This window comes from Pelodiscus sinensis, chromosome 1 (assembly GCF_052426305.1).
Source record: "Pelodiscus sinensis isolate ZL-2025 chromosome 1, ASM5242630v1, whole genome shotgun sequence".
NCBI lineage: Eukaryota > Metazoa > Chordata > Testudines > Trionychidae > Pelodiscus > Pelodiscus sinensis.
Genome location: NC_143052.1, coordinates 31700702 through 31717770, shown reverse-complemented (window position 1 = coordinate 31717770; position 17069 = coordinate 31700702). Strand labels below are relative to the sequence as shown.

General features: G+C 39.6%; 1 protein-coding gene across 1 annotated transcript in view; it reads left to right on the top strand.

Annotated features, from left to right (window-relative positions):
• CERK (ceramide kinase) overlaps positions 1 to 15079 on the top strand; it is a 63801-nt gene extending 48722 nt beyond the window's left edge. Inside the window, exons 9-13 of the mRNA XM_089778722.1 lie at positions 122 to 227; positions 1906 to 1973; positions 7354 to 7562; positions 10345 to 10553; positions 12160 to 15079. Of these exons, the coding sequence (XP_089634848.1) occupies positions 122 to 227; positions 1906 to 1973; positions 7354 to 7562; positions 10345 to 10553; positions 12160 to 12235 (668 nt within the window). The 3' untranslated portion in view covers positions 12236 to 15079. The remainder of the gene's footprint in view (positions 1 to 121; positions 228 to 1905; positions 1974 to 7353; positions 7563 to 10344; positions 10554 to 12159) is intronic.
• The last annotated feature ends 1990 nt before the right edge of the window (positions 15080 to 17069 follow it).

The window sequence follows — 17069 nt, the reverse complement described above, 5'->3', positions numbered from 1 at the left end:
GAGAAACTGTTCTCTTGCAATTCCTGGTGGAGGAAATACTAAGGAATGGATAAAATGTGGGATTAATTCAACAAAAAAGTTATGCAAACTGTTTTGTTTTTGTTTTTTGATTTTTATATAGGTTTTAAGACATTTCTTTCTCATCATTATTATGAGGGAACAGTTTCCTTTCTGCCAGCAAAACCCACACTGGGATCTCCAAGAGATAAAAACAGATGCAGAACAGGGTAGGTTAATATGTATTGGTAATATATACAGACTGTTTTAAAAGGGTTCAGAAAAGAGGGTTTCAATTTTGATAAGCTATTCACTTTCACTTTGTGTGAGCTAACAAAGAAAAGTAATTCAGAACATTTATTTCAGTACAGATTAGGCAATGTTGTTTTCTCCATATCCAGAAACATGCTGTGGAAGTTCTCCTAGGTCAGTAGACAAAGTAAACTCTTCAAAAAAAAAAAAAAAAAACCCCACACCTCTAGCACTGGCTTGTATTACAAAAATGTGTCTATTAACCTGCTGGCATATTTCATCCTGCGTTATTAAAAAATGCAAAATAAAGCAATAATGTAGTGCTCAGTTACTAAAGAGATACTCAAGGGCATATGTCATGTAAACACTAGCAAAAGACAAATCCAAAAGTCTTCTAGCTTTTGCAAACAAGAAGTAATCACACTATGAGGCCTTAAATCCCGGAAATACTGATGCAGGTGAGTAGCCCCACTGAAGTACAAATCTTTTCTGTTATCACAAGATAACTCTTGAAGTAAATGTGTCTACATATATTGTTAGTCGCTTCAGGATTTGGGACTTGTTCTGTTCCCACTGAAGTAAATTGCAAAACTCAAACCTTTTTTAACTGTGGGCAGGGTCCCCTGAAATAGCCAAATATTTTAATTGATCTCTAATTTCCTTTTTGTTCAATTCTAATAATAATTTTGCTCCAAGTTAGAACTGCTATTGTCAGTAGTCATTGAGGCTTAAGAATCTGTTGCTGGTTTTGACATGATGGAACCAGGATGTTTGATTTTGGACAATAGAGTCTCATGGCTTTAGAGCCTGGTGTCCTGTGTCCGGTTCATGCTGCCAAATACCTATCCTGGGAGTGACTTGTCCCACGCTAGTATTAGCACATAGCTGTTCCTTCTCAAATATGATGGGCAATCTTAATGAAGCAAAACAAAGATAGTAGTACATTTTTATGTGTTTCACTATTTTCCATTTAAAAATATTGAACTTGGAAATAATTATGAAATTAAGAAATCCTGTAAAAGCTAAACAAGAGTTTCCAAACAAATTGACATTTAAAAAATGTTGTTTGAAATGGGGATCAGACAGACTCCTCAGCCCTTGGCAGTGCTGTAAATTGCCCCTCCCAAAGACTTAGTGTGAACCCTGCTCCTGCTGTCCAATCTATCAGGACAGATCATTGAAATCAGTGAGGCTCTGCACGGGTACAGGAATCCATGGATCTAGTTGGAGCAATAGGACCATGGTGCAGATGTGGGTGGGGAAGAGCCATACTTGTGCTCTTGTTCTGGTACTTTGGTACTCTGGTATAGAGTCTTGGGAGTGTATTATACATCTCTTAAAATGGCAGCTCAGTTTGATTCTGATCACTAGCAGAAAAAGTTTTAGTGTGACATATGCATGGTTTAAATACTAAAGTCAGTCATTACTGTGTACGTATCCCTTTTATGAATTGGGTATTTCTTACACAGATATCTTTAGTGTAAATCCAGCAACTGACTGACTCAGAAGCACTTGGAATCTTCATGTGCTAAAGAACAATGCATATAGGCTGTGGTAAAAGTAAACTTTTCCAAATTTGAAATCATGTAAGTCACTTATTTCAATAACTGAGAAAAACATACTACAATTAAATTGAAGAATATTCTTGTTTTTCAGGTGCTACATTTGCAGTCACAGTAAGCAACAACTAGAGGAGCAACAGAATTATGGATCAGAGCATAATGGTAACTTACTGTAGTGATAAATGTAAAGAATAGTGCCACGGTTCTCAACTGTGGTTCAGGACTAAGATTCCCTCTAAGATGAGCAGCAGCACTGCTCTGCAGCTGCTTAATGAGCCCTAAGGGAAAAATGCCTCTCCTCCAGTTAGGCAGCTCTATGTGCAGCAGCCCTGAGCAGTTGAGCAGGGCTCATTAAGCAGCTGTGGGGCCATGCTGCCATGCAACTTAGAGGGAGCCTTGATCAGGACCCAAAGTGGATTGCCACTCCTTTTAATGGTGTTCACTAGGACTGTCTTATTCTTACTGGGGCCCATGACTGAAATTGGAGCCTGAACCAGTCGTTCAGGGCTGAAGCCCAGGTCAGCAGGATTTGGGTGGGATTATGCGTCAGTTGCCTCTCCTGGGCTCATGTAGTAATTTTTGTTGTTAGTAGGGGGTTGCAGTACAGTGAAATTTGAGGACCCCTGGTGTAGCATTTTATTACAATAAAAATTCTTAAAACACTTAGATCAGTTTTACTTTGTTTTAATTATTATAAACTTGTCAAGAATTTGGGATTCAATTTGAAAAGAAGAATGAAAAAAAACCATGAGAAATATCATCCTCCAATATCCTTCTAATAAATATACTAATTCCTTGAACAGTTCAATTGATCAGGTTTCTCCAGCCTGAGAAAATGAGTTTGTTTTGTGTTCATCTGAATCCTAAACCATCTGAATTCTTGATCACAAAATAACACTTAATTGTCAAGCCCTGAGAGTGTGTGAAAGCTGAATTGCCTCCTAGATGGATGTCTGGACAGATCAAAGTGAAGGTTTTGTACTTTTTCAGCATTGATGTTCATCGTGAATAAGCAGTTATATATTTAAAAATTGTAAATATCATGTTATGAACATGGACTTTTCATAGCCTACTTAATATATTTCCCAGTGATATCCTACCAGTTACACCAAATGTGTTTATTGTTCCTCATCTGGTGCTCCAATCATGTCAACCCTTCCCCCCAAAACACACGCAGAACTCCTTGAATTCCTGCGTTGACTTCCAGTTAGGAATGTTAAAAAGTGGGTAATTGGGTAAACATGTAACCACTGTATCAGAGGCAGCAGTGCAGGGTGGCAGCCAGCTCCCCAGAAGCTGGTGCATGCCCGGAGCTGGCGCTCCCAAGAAGCAGCAGTGCGGAGTGGCAACCAGCTCCCCAGGAGCGGGGCAGGAGCCTGAATGTAATCGTTCATGGTAACTGATAAGCCCAGCCATATCCATTAATTGTGTAAATGGTTATCCTATTCCATCCCTACTTGCAGTTTCTTTCCTCAGTACCTTCAGATTACTGCTCCCTCCCCTTCAAGGCTCTGTGCAACTCACTTTTCCTCTAGCCTATCTCACCCTCACTTGCGCTCTATCATCTTGGCAAACCTTGAATCTTGACTAGAGGCAACTTCAGACTAATGTAAATGGGTGCATTCCATTTGACTAGAAACTAGTTCCTGGCCTCAGTCTCCTCATGTAAATCCTTCTTCAGTGTTCTTGTCTTTTGGACAGATTTCTAGTGCAGACCTGTGTGTCTGTTCTTCATTTCCTTAGTCCCTGATCCAAAACCTAATTTCAGTGGATCACGGCCTTAAATATTAAACATAATGGGCCATATCCTCCTATATATTGGAGTCATGTTTACATTACTGGTAGATTCTGGCCATAAAACTAGCATATCTAGCTCCAAAAGTGTTGACTTATGTCTCTGGCCCACCTCCTGCTGCCAGTGTAAGAGTTAGGATGTTTTCATGCTGCACTGATCCCCAGTTGCTATTTCAACCCATTAAGATATTAGCAGCTGCAGTAAATTACAAAAACTCTCAAGTTGCTTTGACTTATGCCTAGGAACCTGCATAGCTCACAGTGTACCTGAGCCAGTGCTTGTTGAAGGTGCTGAATCAGTCCCAGAATCCCCAAAAATCAGGTGCAAAGGACATTTTTAGCAGTGCTTTCCATTCACTGTCTCATACCTCTGCTTTTCCTATGGGCATGCACTTCACATACAGCCAAAATCAAAGGTACAGATTTTGATTTTGTGTGCGCTCTATGGTTATATAACTTATTTTAACATTGCATAGTCCTGGTAAAATGAAATTGCATCATATTGAGGTAATATTTTAATCAGTTTTAAGAGCTTATCATAGTTTCTTAGCATTCCATAGTTCTTTCAAATTTCATATTTTCCTCCTAACTCTGCATTAACTTTCAGCATCTTTATGTGCAGAAAAAAGTGGCATGATGGTAATGTGTCATGTCACCCTAGAAGAAAATCATCTTGTGTTGACCAAAGACTCGACCCTGCAAAGATTTAAAAGGCAGTTGTGAAAGAGGCCATCACAAAGGTTGCTAAGCATGGTATTATGTTAGTTATGATACAATAAACATTGGCTCAGGAGACTAGGATCTGCCAGCTAGTGAGCCATCAGGAATATGGTGGCCAGTATGTGTCATGAGGCATTAAGCCTCTGATCATGCTGAATACTGTCAGCTGCTGGTCCTCTTGATGAGCAAGGTGGAATAATCTGCTAGTCTTGATTTTGTATTGCAATTGTACTTGGTTTGCAGTAAAAAGAACTAAAAGGATTAAAAAGGCCACGGCACCCATGCATTAAATTGCTTTCCCTTCCCTCCATCGTGCCCACTTTCCCCTCTGCTCATTTCAGCACAGGTTTAATAATTTGCTCACATGGCTGAGTACTGAATGCATTTCTCAGTACTGTGCAGGTGCTGAGCAAATGTTGAGTACTAGCACTATTTATTTCAGCAGCTCTTAGCAGCCTGCAGAGAGTCAAGGCTAAAATGAATATTTCAGTCAAATACTCTGAAACATATCCATGTTTAACACTCTTTCCTTTAGTTAATTTGCCAAAGAGTCTGAGTGGACGAGTCCAAAAAGTGGAAAATACAAGTGAATTTAGAGAAATGACTTGCTTTTAAGAAATATTTCCCTCGGACTCTTGCTTTCTCCGTCTTGTTGTTTAGATTGAAGGAAGATCAGTTCAAAATGAATCCAACACAGGCAACCACTACTGCTTTTGAAGGCAAGCTTTGCATGATCAGGATAATTCTTCTCCAAAACAAGCATAGAACCATTTGATCACATTCAAAGACTATTAGAATTATAATATTGATGAAAGAAATCTCAAGTATGCTCTCATCATAGAGATGAAGATCCTAAAATATTCCATTTAAGTCACAGAAGCTCAACTCAGAATGAAAACCATTTGTTACTGACTTACCAAAATGAGTAGAGGGAAAGAACATTATATTGCAAAATCCCTACAAGTAGAGTGTCCCATAGCCTCCGTTTCCCCACTTTTCATTGACACAGTACAGTAAAACTCCAGTGGTCTGGCATCCAATGGTCCAGCACTCCTGATGGTCCAGCACCATCTGGAACCCGGAAGTGCTCTGGGCAGCCGGACAATTGGAGCTGCTCTGCCCCCAGCTTCCGGGATTCAGCCGCTGCTGAAACTGACCAGCAGCTGACTAGGGAAAGCCAGGGGCAGAGCAGCTGGGGTGCTGCCGTGTTGGTCCTGCACTCCACCCCAAACCCCTCATAGTCCCCCCTTCCGATAGTCCGACATATTTGATAATCCGGCACTCCCTAGGTCCTAAAGGTGCCGGACTATCAGAAGTTTACTGTTTATTACTGCTACTCAGCACCCAAAATTGATAATCCAAGGTTGTCTGCTTTGTTGAGTACTTAATATTTATTTTAACATACTTTACCCTAATCAACTATTGTGCGGCTTTTCTGTCTAGGTAGATTCTTAAAACAGTGTGTCTCACCATAGCCTCCAAGCATCTTTTCACTGGATAAGTTGTATAAAGGAGTCTATATTAAATATTTAAAGTCCATTTCTATTTTGAAGGGATTTTTTAAAATGCCTTTGTAGCCTTCTTAATTCATTGAAGTGATAAGGCAGAAAAAATGTAAACTTGAAACCAAAACATACAATTTAACTTCCTTTTCTGACTATTTTTCTTTACTTTTTTTTTAAATGCCAGTTGTATACAGTGTTTCCAGTGTAACAGTGTAACAGATGACTGTGAGGGGAAAAAATACTGCTACGTTATAGTAAAATGGATGCATCCAGAAAGTTAAACTGAGTCTGGTTATAATTTGTTAATACCCATAATTTGGTCTTGATGAAAACAAATATCTATGTTATGTTTCTGTTATGTGTGCAGATTTATAATACCATACAGGGACCAATTCTGCCCTCAGTTAATCCCATGCAAACGGAGGTTGCCATAAAAGTGTTCAGCTCTCCATTACTCCCTCCTTCTCTACTTCAGTCATCCTTGAGTCATTTATCCTCCCTCCCACATTTTTTATTTTATTTGAATACATTTGTGGCTTGGGGAAAAAATCAAAACAGAGTGGAGCAGCAAACCACCATACACACATCCTTAATTTTCTAGTATCAACATCTTAATAAATAAATACATTAATAAATTAAAAATAAAATGGCAAAAATTGCTGTGTCTCCTGTTGCTCCCTTTTTTCAATAGACACCACTTTTTTTTGTTTTTGTTTTTTGCTTTCATGTGGGTTAATTCCACTACCATTTAATGTTAAGCATATGGTACTGACTTTGACATTCATGTGATAAAAGTGTCAAACATTTATGATATGAAAGAGAAGAATGTGTATCATTTTGGTCTATAGACCCTGAAAAGAATCCTTAGTAGGAAGAAATATTAGATACAGTAAATACTCATTTATCACGTGCCCACTTAACACGTTTTCGCAATAGCATGATTTTTTTTTTTAGGGAATGTTTTTCAAATAACACGACTGTCCCTGAAATAAAACGAAAATAATCAAGTGGCGGACTACTTCGTGTGGCGGTATAAGTTGGTGAAAACAGTGGTAATACGCATGAGCGGATGAGTACATGTGGTCACAGCACTCCTACGCTCACTCACATGTTTAGCTTTGTGTTTTAACAAATCATGGCGACTTGTGTTGCTAGTTATCTTGTGTTGCTAGATAATGTTGTCGTTGATGACCCAGCACCAACAAAAAATTGACTTTGCCACCACCACCTGAAACGCAAACCCCACTTTTTCCATTATCTTTAATGGGAAAATTGACACCGCAAGGCACGTTTTCACTTAGCACAAACATTTTCAGAAACGCGTGTAAATGAGGAATTTCTGTATTACAATTTGAACTTTGCGGGTGAATGCATGATAAAATGTACAAAACGTATTGTATTATATTCATAATGCATTAAAATGTTTATTACATAACTGACACTTGCTGAGCATAGTTGTATCTTACCCTTCCTATAGATATATCAGCAATAGTGTTAATGACATTCATGACTTTGTGTTTCAGAAGATGAAGAAGAAGATTGGAAAGTTATTAAAGGAAAGTTTTTGGCCATCAATGCAGTCAATATGAGTTGTGCCTGTCCACGGAGTCCTAAAGGTCTTTCACCAGCAGCTCACTTGGCAGATGGCTCTATTGACCTCATTATAGTTCGCAAATGCTCCAGATTCAGTTTTTTAAGGTATCTCGTCAGGCATACAAACCAAGATGATCAGGTATGTGTTGTCTCATTTTAAGGCCATGTATTATTCAGGATATGAAGATGGTCTAAATCAGGGCTACTCAACATTCGGCCTGCAGCCTGTTTGTTTGCAGCCCACGATGTAGTTTAGATTCATGCGGGGATCAACATGTGGCCTTCAGGTGGGAGCCAAAAGAAAAAAGTAGTCAATATAATAGTGTTCTGTTGATACGCGATTTAGTAGTTAAATTCTTAGATTGTCATTGCTCATTAAAAGTGCTGTTGTATGGGTGGAAAGTGGGTAAATATTGCATTTTATTAATATCAGCAGAACTGACTTAAATGGGGCCTGTGTATTGTATGGTCTTGCCTTAATCTTTGTATTCATGCCCATCACTGCGAAAAAGAATCTATTTGCATATATATTTGCATGTATATGCAACCACACTTAAGTTGCGGTCCTCGGCATGTGCTGAGAGTATCATTGTGGCCCCTGGGGCTTCCAACGTTGAGTAGCCCTGGTCTAAATGCTAGTAGAATTATTTGGCACAAAAATAATTTTGTGGTTGAATTAATAAACAAGCATCTGTTTATTCTGGATGACACATTCTGACCGTATGTGACAACCAAAGATCTCATGACATTTTGCATAAGAGCAAGGACTTCTTCCATGGGTTTCTTAGCCCAGACGTGGGCAATAATTTTTGATGTGGGAGGCCATTCCAAGAATTTGGTAAGTGGTCAAGGGCCGCACTCTTCCATGATATTAGTGGAGGATATGCGGGGTCTGGGATGGAGATTGGGTGCAGAGGGGAGCTTAGAGTAAGGGATTGGGATGCAGGAGAGAGTGTGGAATCTGGGAGGGAGTTTGGGTGAAGGAGGTGGTTGTGATCTGGGGCACCGGACTGGGGTGCCGGAGTTTGGTTTGTGACCTTGGGTGCTGGGGTCTGGCTTGTGACCTAAGGGGCATAAGTTTGGGTTGTGACCTGGGAGAGCAGAGGATTGGGGTGCAGGCATTTGAGTTGTGACCTAGAGGAGATTGTGATCTGGGTCAGGGAAGTGGGGTGCTGGATCTGGGAGGGGATATGAGGGCAGAGGGTTGGGGAAAGGGGAGGTTGGGATGCCAGAGGCAGGCTCTGACTGGGAAACTTACCTGGATGACTCCCAGCCAGCAGCCCAGCGTGTTTCTCAGGCAGCTTGCCTTCCTGCTTGCCCTGCCCCTGCTCAGGTTGTAGGGACTGTGTGCATGTGTGAATAACTATGAGCTGGAGGGGAGGGGGGCATGGTGCTTCATGTGCTGCCAGAAACCAGCCAGTGGGATTGTACTGGTGTTAGGGGCAGCACAAGAAGCCTTCTCCCTCCTCTCCTCCAGGCTCGCTGTTATGAAAAGAAAAACAGCCCGGTGACCACTTTTTTTGAACGGTGTGTGGGTAGAACCAGTCAAGCAGGGAATTCAGGGCTCCCCGCTGCGTCTGTGGGCCAGATCCGGTGGCTTGGTGGCCTGGATCTGGCCTGCAGGTTGTATTTTACCCAGCTCTGCCTTAGCCAAATTCCTTTTGGTAATTACGTTAGACCAGTGTTTCCCAACCGCTGGTCCACAGACTGGTGCCAGGCTGCAAACCACTACCAGGCCGCGGCACACTGCCAGGCCATGCCCATGTCATGTAGACACATGCTGTCCCTACCAATTCCGGTGCTGGTCTGCAAGACAACAAGCAGCATTGACTACTGTGGGCTGCCGGTGGCGTTTTCCTAGAGCAGAGCCCTGCTGGCATCCGGCTCCTCACCCGCTCCCTTCCCACCAGCATACATGGAAGGAAGTGCATGGGGCCGGGATCCTGATGGTGGAATGTGCCGCTGTCTCCAGGGAGCTGCTGTTCGTGGGGAGTGGAGGACGTAGCCACTCCAGGCTGTGCACTGGGTGGCGGGGATTAGGGGACAGAGTGGTGGTCTGGTGGAGCTTTGCTTGTGTGCGTGGTATTGTGCCCCACCACTCCCAGCTTCAGGCCAGGAATGCAGCCTGAGTAGCATGTGCTGCCTGCGGGGCAGGCGTGTGGGGGGCTGCAGTCATGGCCTCGTACAGTAGCTATTGCACAAGTTACAGCACTGTCCAGATAGTCAGTGTTTCTGACGAGGAGCAGGGGAAACAAGGTTCTGAGGGCTAGTTTTTTTGGGGGCCGGCAAGTCCTCTTCCCCCTCACCACCTGTGAGCTCCTTGGAGAGTGGAGTGTGCAGACTCATGCTAGCCCTTTTGGCAGCTTCCCTGGAGGTTGTGGGAAGCGGTGCTGGGCTGGCTGCGAGAGGAAGCTGCTGGGCCCAGAGCTGACCCTTCCCGATTGGAACCACAGGAAGAGTTTTGGTGAGCAGTACATTTCCTGCCAAAGCACTGTTCAGGGGATGCCTAAACCTGTCACAAATATCGGAGCGAATTTGGTAAATAGTTTCAGCCAGGAAACAAACAAACCAATCAACCCTAAAAACAAAATGTTTGGCCATGTTAAAATAATTTCAGGATCATGCCCCATTAGCTGTAAAGAAGGGCAGGGTTTTGTGAGGGGGAAAGTCCCTTGAGAACCTATGTTGTGGTGATGAAAGCAAAGGCCTGACAGCCTGGAGGACCGTGTATTTTATGTGAAAAGAATCATTCAGTTATTGTGTAACATTAGGAGAATGTCACTTGTACTTCATGCCACGGTCAGCCCTTCTGGAAAATTGGAAACCCCAGTGAAAATGAAATGCTGCTTTCTGTATTAAGCTTTACTGATTAATTTAAATAACATACTTTATAGAATACCTGTTTTAATTTCTCTTTGTAGTTTGACTTCACATTTGTAGAGGTTTATCGGGTAAAGAAGTTTCAATTTACATCAAAACATTTAGAAGACAATGACAGTGATGTCAAGGATATAGGAAAGAGACACTTCAGCCAGTTCTGCAGTGACCATCCAACATGTTGCTGTACTCTTAGTAACAGTATTTGGAACTGCGATGGAGAAACTTTAGATAGCTTGGCTGTTGAAGTTAGGTGAGTAACTATTGAGATGTATATTGTTAGTAGCAAGGAGATCTTTTTAAGATGTCTGCTTTTAAATCAGTTTTAAGAAGTTAGTAACAGATTACACTGTATTCCTAAAGAATTCAGTGATTCTTATTGGAATCTTTTTCAAGAATTACTTTGAATGCTAGCATTTGATTTTTACCAGATACTTTACAGGAAAAAATAAAATGCATACTTTTTCTTATACTAATAAACACTAAAATGTACCTGATAGATTCAAAATACATTCCAACAAGAATTCTGGTTGGTTGGTTTCAGAGATCATTTGCTATTCTTCATGTGTCTTCTTGTTTACCACTTAAAACTGATTGTAAATATGCCTGAAAAACAATGATTGGAAAGGAAAATAGGTCAGTTCTTTTCTTCCTACTTCACTGAAAAGCTTACATGGCTATTAGTTATTTCCATAATTCCCAGGATTCCACAAGGAAGATAGGGAGAGCACTTCCAGTGGTCATTTGAGCCAGTGAGGATCTAGTCCCACACAACTTCACAAGTTTGCTGAACTTCTAGTTAGGTTGTATAAAGGTTGACAATATCCACTTTTGGCTTTGAACCTGTATCCTTCAATTATCCTTCATTTTGAAGGCTGTCACTCGTATACAACTCAAAGTTACTAATATTTTGCACACGTTTGATATCCCTTTATTTTTGTTATTAAAATTACTTGAATCAGAAATAAAGGATCATAAAACTTACATTTTAGAAACTATATTCTGTAAAGGACTGAATCAATTCCGTATTGTTTTATTTACAGTACATCTACACAGCAACATTATTTCAAAATAACTAGCATTATTTATTATTACTGTCAAGCTGGAGGACTTCTTACTCTGACTCCTGTAACCCTTGTTGTACGAGGAGTAAGGGAAGTCAGAGGAAGAGTGCTCTATTTTGAAATAACTACTGTGTAGACACCCCTAATTTCAGAATAAGCTACGGAATTGATGTAGCTCAATTTGCATAGCTTACTTCGAGTTAAACCCTGCTGTGTAGACCAACCCTTAATCTACATAAAGATATATGTATCCCTGATTTTGGGTCTTTGTCAGATGTTGCCTTGACATGTAGAGAAGTATATTTACCTAGTTGTAAATGTTCATATCAGATGGAGAGCATGTGGAAGGAAGCAGTTTGTAACTGGTAAAAAGAAAAAGTTATACAGTACAGATGGATGTCCATAGGACAGAGTTCCATTGAACGGTATTCAAAGGAGTAGATAATCACAATGGTTTCTTCTGGCCTTGGAATCTATGAATCAGTTATTTCATTGAGGCTTATATAAATAGATATGACCTATCAGATATAGTCTGCTCATGCAAAACTCCCACTCAGAGGTCTCTGTGAGGAGTTGTGTTTGCAGGACCTGTGAACTTATGAATAAATAGTCCATAGTCCAATATACTCTGCAGAAGGGAAGTGTGTAAGCAACAGTAAGCAATAGTTTTGCGCTGAAGTGTAGACTGTTTAGCTCAGCTGTATGTGATGCACAGTGATTTCAAATTAGGCTCATAGCAATGTGATTACTTCTTAATAAAAAAGATCTTGACTACACAATTTCTTTATTTTGCAGGGTTCATTGTCAGTTAATAAAACTCTTTGCAAGAGGAATAGAAGAGAACTCTAATGATGAAGCTATTTACTGCTAGAGTACAATTGAGCAATTTCTATAGATATCCTTCCACACAGTTTAAAAAACAAAGAAAATTACTTGAGTAAATATGAATTTCATTCAAGTTAATACATATTTTAAAGTTGAAAAGCATTTTGTTTGTTAAAATATAATTTTATAAATATTTTACTTCATCTATGTACATTAAAGAAATTTTTAAACCTAAATTCATCAGGAGATCTCAGAAGAACAACCTAAATTATGTATATGGCACAAGGAGTATTAATTGGCTTACATTTTCATAATAATTGATGTTCATGCCATTTTAAAAGAATGAAATGACTGTGTTGCAATAATGATTATATATGTGTTTAAGTATTGTGAGAATTTTCCACTGAAATCACACCATTGGAGTAGATCAAAATAAGATATTTGCAATGTCAGTTTTCAAAGATCTGCTTTCCTAGAATTATTCTGTAGATGCATGTGATTAAATACTGGATAGTAGTGATATTATATCTTCATTTACTTCATTTTCATTTCAGTTTTTGGTTAATCTTTCATTACTTGGTTCTGACTGTATCTTGCAACTTATCAATGCAATTCAAATATACATTCCTGGCTTTAAGTAATAATTTTAAGAGATTTGAAATATTTTAGTAAATAAAAGGCACAGTATGTAAGATCAGGTATGATTTACAGATGTATTTATAAACTCCCCTTCATGGAACTTTTTGGGATTATAAAAGGCTTTAATGAACTGTTTAGATGATACCAAGTACAGGAGGCCCCCGCTTTATGACAGCCCAATTTATGACCCCCTGCACTTACGACCTTTTCCGTAAGTGCAGAAGGGGCCTAAATCCCCAAACTTACATCCTTGGCCCCACATTTACGATGGTATATGAAGACTGTTGTAAATGCAGACTCGAGTTGCAATGCCCCCGACTTGCAACGCTATCTCTGGAACCAACCTCATCGCAAGTCGGGGCAGCTTGTACCACAAACTGCAACTGAAATATCTCACAAGCAGCTCACAAGGGCATATTATAATACCAGAAAGGCAAAAGGAAAAGAGAGAATACATATTATAAAGCACCAGCAAATTTTACATCTTTAAAGTATTTTAAATTAATGCACAAAAAGGTTCCCTCCTCAGCAGTGACAATGGCACAGTCCTTTGCAAAGTTCTTTATACAAGATGAAACTATTTTTAGGATAGGGAGCCAAATGTTCAGCTTAAATGTGATTTAATTGACTGAAATGTTTTAGGTACTTTTAATTAGTGAAATGTGGAAACATATAATAAATGTTAATTTCCTGTATGAAGTCACGAGGAAAATCTTTGATAAATCATAAATTCACTGTGTTAGTTGCTTGCTAGTGCAGCAAGGAAAATTGATTATTTAAATGTGTATATTTGTTTTTGTATTAATACTTCTATGCTGAAGTCTGAAGTCAATATAGATTTGGGCTGAATTCTGTTTTGTCATTCCAGTCTCACGTCTACATAATGAAGATCAGAATTTAGCACCCTTTCTGTATATAGTTTAAAAAAAAGTTGTGTTTGGCCTTGTTTCATGTCTGAACTACCAGTACTGTATTTACATAATTTATTGAAACTATTGCTGATTAGCTTTATTAGTGTTTTCCCACCTGTTTGCATTGTTTAAACCTTGGTAATTTTTGATTGTACTGCTGAAGCACTTGAAGTACAGTTATCCTAGATGGCTGATTTTTTTTTTTTCATTGGAGGCAATTATGTTTAACTATAATTTTGAAGTGATATGCTGTATCATTGCTATAATGATATTTGTACTGCAGTGTTCTGATAACATATGCAAATGATTTTCCTTTAAAATATAGTAATATAAATCTTAGACTATTTTTCATTATGTATTTCAGTGAAATACTTGAACACTTTTTGAAAAGCAGTACTATTTTACACTGTTCTATAATAGGATTGGTTGGAAAATCGATTGAACCAATATTGTTTAAACTCATTTAACATAAAAGCATTATTTACACTATTTTTAGAGTGACATGTACTAACTATATTTTGAAATAAAGCCTCCTCTTGAAGTACAATAATCCAGTTTTACGAATACATGTTTTGCAAAAGTGTCAAGTTAGCTGTCCACTTCTGTCTAAAGAGAAACCCAATTCTTTTGATCCTTGGATAGGCAGCACCGTGGATATGGCACATTCAGCTCATAAGCAGATGGAGATATTGATCATATTCTGAAGTATCAGTATCAGCTGGTCAGAAGTACAATGTATGTACTCAAAAGTGAGAGCATTGTTCAGATGTGCTGATCAAACGTGTAAGACTGAGAAAAAGAGGTCTTTGTGGAGTAAAAATCTTTGTGTCATGAATGTTCATTGAAACCCTTTAAGAACTCCTATTGCCAGAGGCCGTGTTCATAGTGTTTTGAAACAATCCTGTTCTGAAGGACCCTATTGTGAGGAATAAGCCACAAAGGGAATGCGGAGGGAGTTTGCTCTGATGGAAAGATGAAAAGTAAATAAAAAATATAACTGGGGCTGTTACAACATAGCAAAAATGTAGATAATTGACAAACTACATTGTTTCCTCTGAATTGTTTTCCTTTGTAGTTTATTATACTACCAAAGCACCATATGTGATTGTGTAATATGTTTATTTTAAGCTGAGAGTAAGTAAGTAGTGTCTGCTTATGTCTTCATTAATATTAGAATAGATTGTTCTTTTCTAAAAAACATTTCAATATAGAAATTACAGATGAAAAACTCAAAAGTTTAATTTTTTAAATCTTGCTGGCTTCAAGATTAGAAAACTACATTTTGTTCTGACATGTTGAAGTGAACTCTTCTGAAAAATAAAGTTATGTTGTACACCATACAGTTGGTTTTCTGTTGCCATGAGTTTGTGTGCCAATCTGTTCCTTTTTCACAATTTCAGTCTGACCTATTTTAGTAATGCTAATTTCACAGCAGATCTTCAAAATTCAGAGTAAGTTGTGTAAAGCGAACTGTCACTAACCTGCTAACCTGTTTACCCAGCCACGTTCTCTCACACTCCAAAATGTACTCATCACCAGAACTCTGTCCTATAGGTTTGTGATAGCAAAAGCTAGTTGGCAGCAACATAACAGATTTAGCCAAACACAGAATTAATTAATAGGCTTCCATCTGGGACATCTAAATTCCAAACAGTGAGTATAATTGTTACTGTATAGCCAGTTTGATGCAAAGCACCAAATCCAGAAGCGTATGCATCATCCTTTATGCATGGGAGCCTGCCAAATAGATACAATTGTTTGAAAAATTAAAAAACAAGGAACTAGCAAATTAGCCAGTGGATTTTATGTTTTATGGGTGGTGACTCTGCAGTTCCCTGCATATTTTATAAGCTTTGTGACATTGTTGAAAAAGTAATTTGATTATAGCTAATTTGTAAAATTCTTACATCTTTCTTTCATGATAACCATTAATTTCTCGAGTTTGAGAGCTGAAGTGTGTGTGTGTGTGTGTGTGTGTGTGTGTGTGTGTGTGTGTGTGTGTGTTAAAAGGATTTTCTACGTTTAAACTAAGTCATGGTACTGATGATTCACCATGAATTATAAACTGGAAGAAACAAGGCTGAATTTAGATAATGCAGTTCTCAGATCATTTGTTGGTCAATGATACATCTAATGAAAAACTGATTACAGGACTTATTTAGTGCCTAGTAGCCATATTAATTCAAATTGGAGGAAGAAATGAATACAAGAAATCCATAAAGTTTGAGTTGACAGTATACCATAGATCAGTAGTTCCCAACTTTTTTTTATACCGTGGACCGACAAACCCAGTCACAAACTTTTGGCAGACCAGTAACATTCTAATTACATATTTGCATGTTCATTATACATATGCAAAATGTGAACATGCAAATATACAAATAGAATGTTACCGGTCTGCCAAAAGTTTGTGACTGGGTTTGCCAGTCCACAGTAAAAAAAGCCCCGGCTCCCAGTGCCAGCCCTAACCCTCTAGGGCCCTCTGCCCCTCCACTACCCCCCAGTAACAGTCCTGCTCCAATAGCCCCCTCACTACTAGCCCTGCCTCCAGAGCCAGCTCCACACCCTGGACACCCCAATGTCAACCCCCCACCTCTTGGAGCTCCCCAGTACTAGCCCCCCCAGTATTAGCTTTGCCCCCAGAGTTCCCCAGTACAAACCCCCTGCCTCTTAGAGCCTTCCCACCCCCAGGCCCTCCCAGCACTAGTCCTGCCCCCGGAGACCCCAGTGCCTGCCCAGCCCTCCTCACCTAGGCCTGTTCTGACTCCCAGATGCCAACTCAGCACTGCTTCTCAGGGCATGGCTTCCCTAAGGCTGCTGTGCTGGATGTGGCATGGCCCTCCTGTCATGCAGCAAACTGGGGAAGGATGTGCCTCTCCCAACAGCCACAATGGGAGGGGAGGTGCTGGGTAATGTATCCCAGCCCTGGCCCCAAGAGCTGCTGCAGCCTGGCAGCCAGTGGTTTGCTACCCAACACCAGTCTGGACCGGCAGTGGGGAACTGCTGCTATAGGTGACAAATAGCATATGAAATTGACTCAATAAAATATTACTGCACTCATCTTGTACTATGTACATTTTACATGTGAATAACAATAATTCTTTCCAAAAGCCAAATATAAGAAAAACATGGATAATCTGGTTTAAATTTAATTACTAAGACAATTCTTTGAGTTTGTGTAGTGCTGACAGGCAGAACTGAACTTAGGACCTCTGGAGCTTAGTGCACACGGGGGTTACATTTGCATACAGTTGTCACTACACCAATAGCAACTAACTTTTCAGAACTTAGTTTTCTACTGAAAATAACTAGTCTGTTTAAATAACTTTA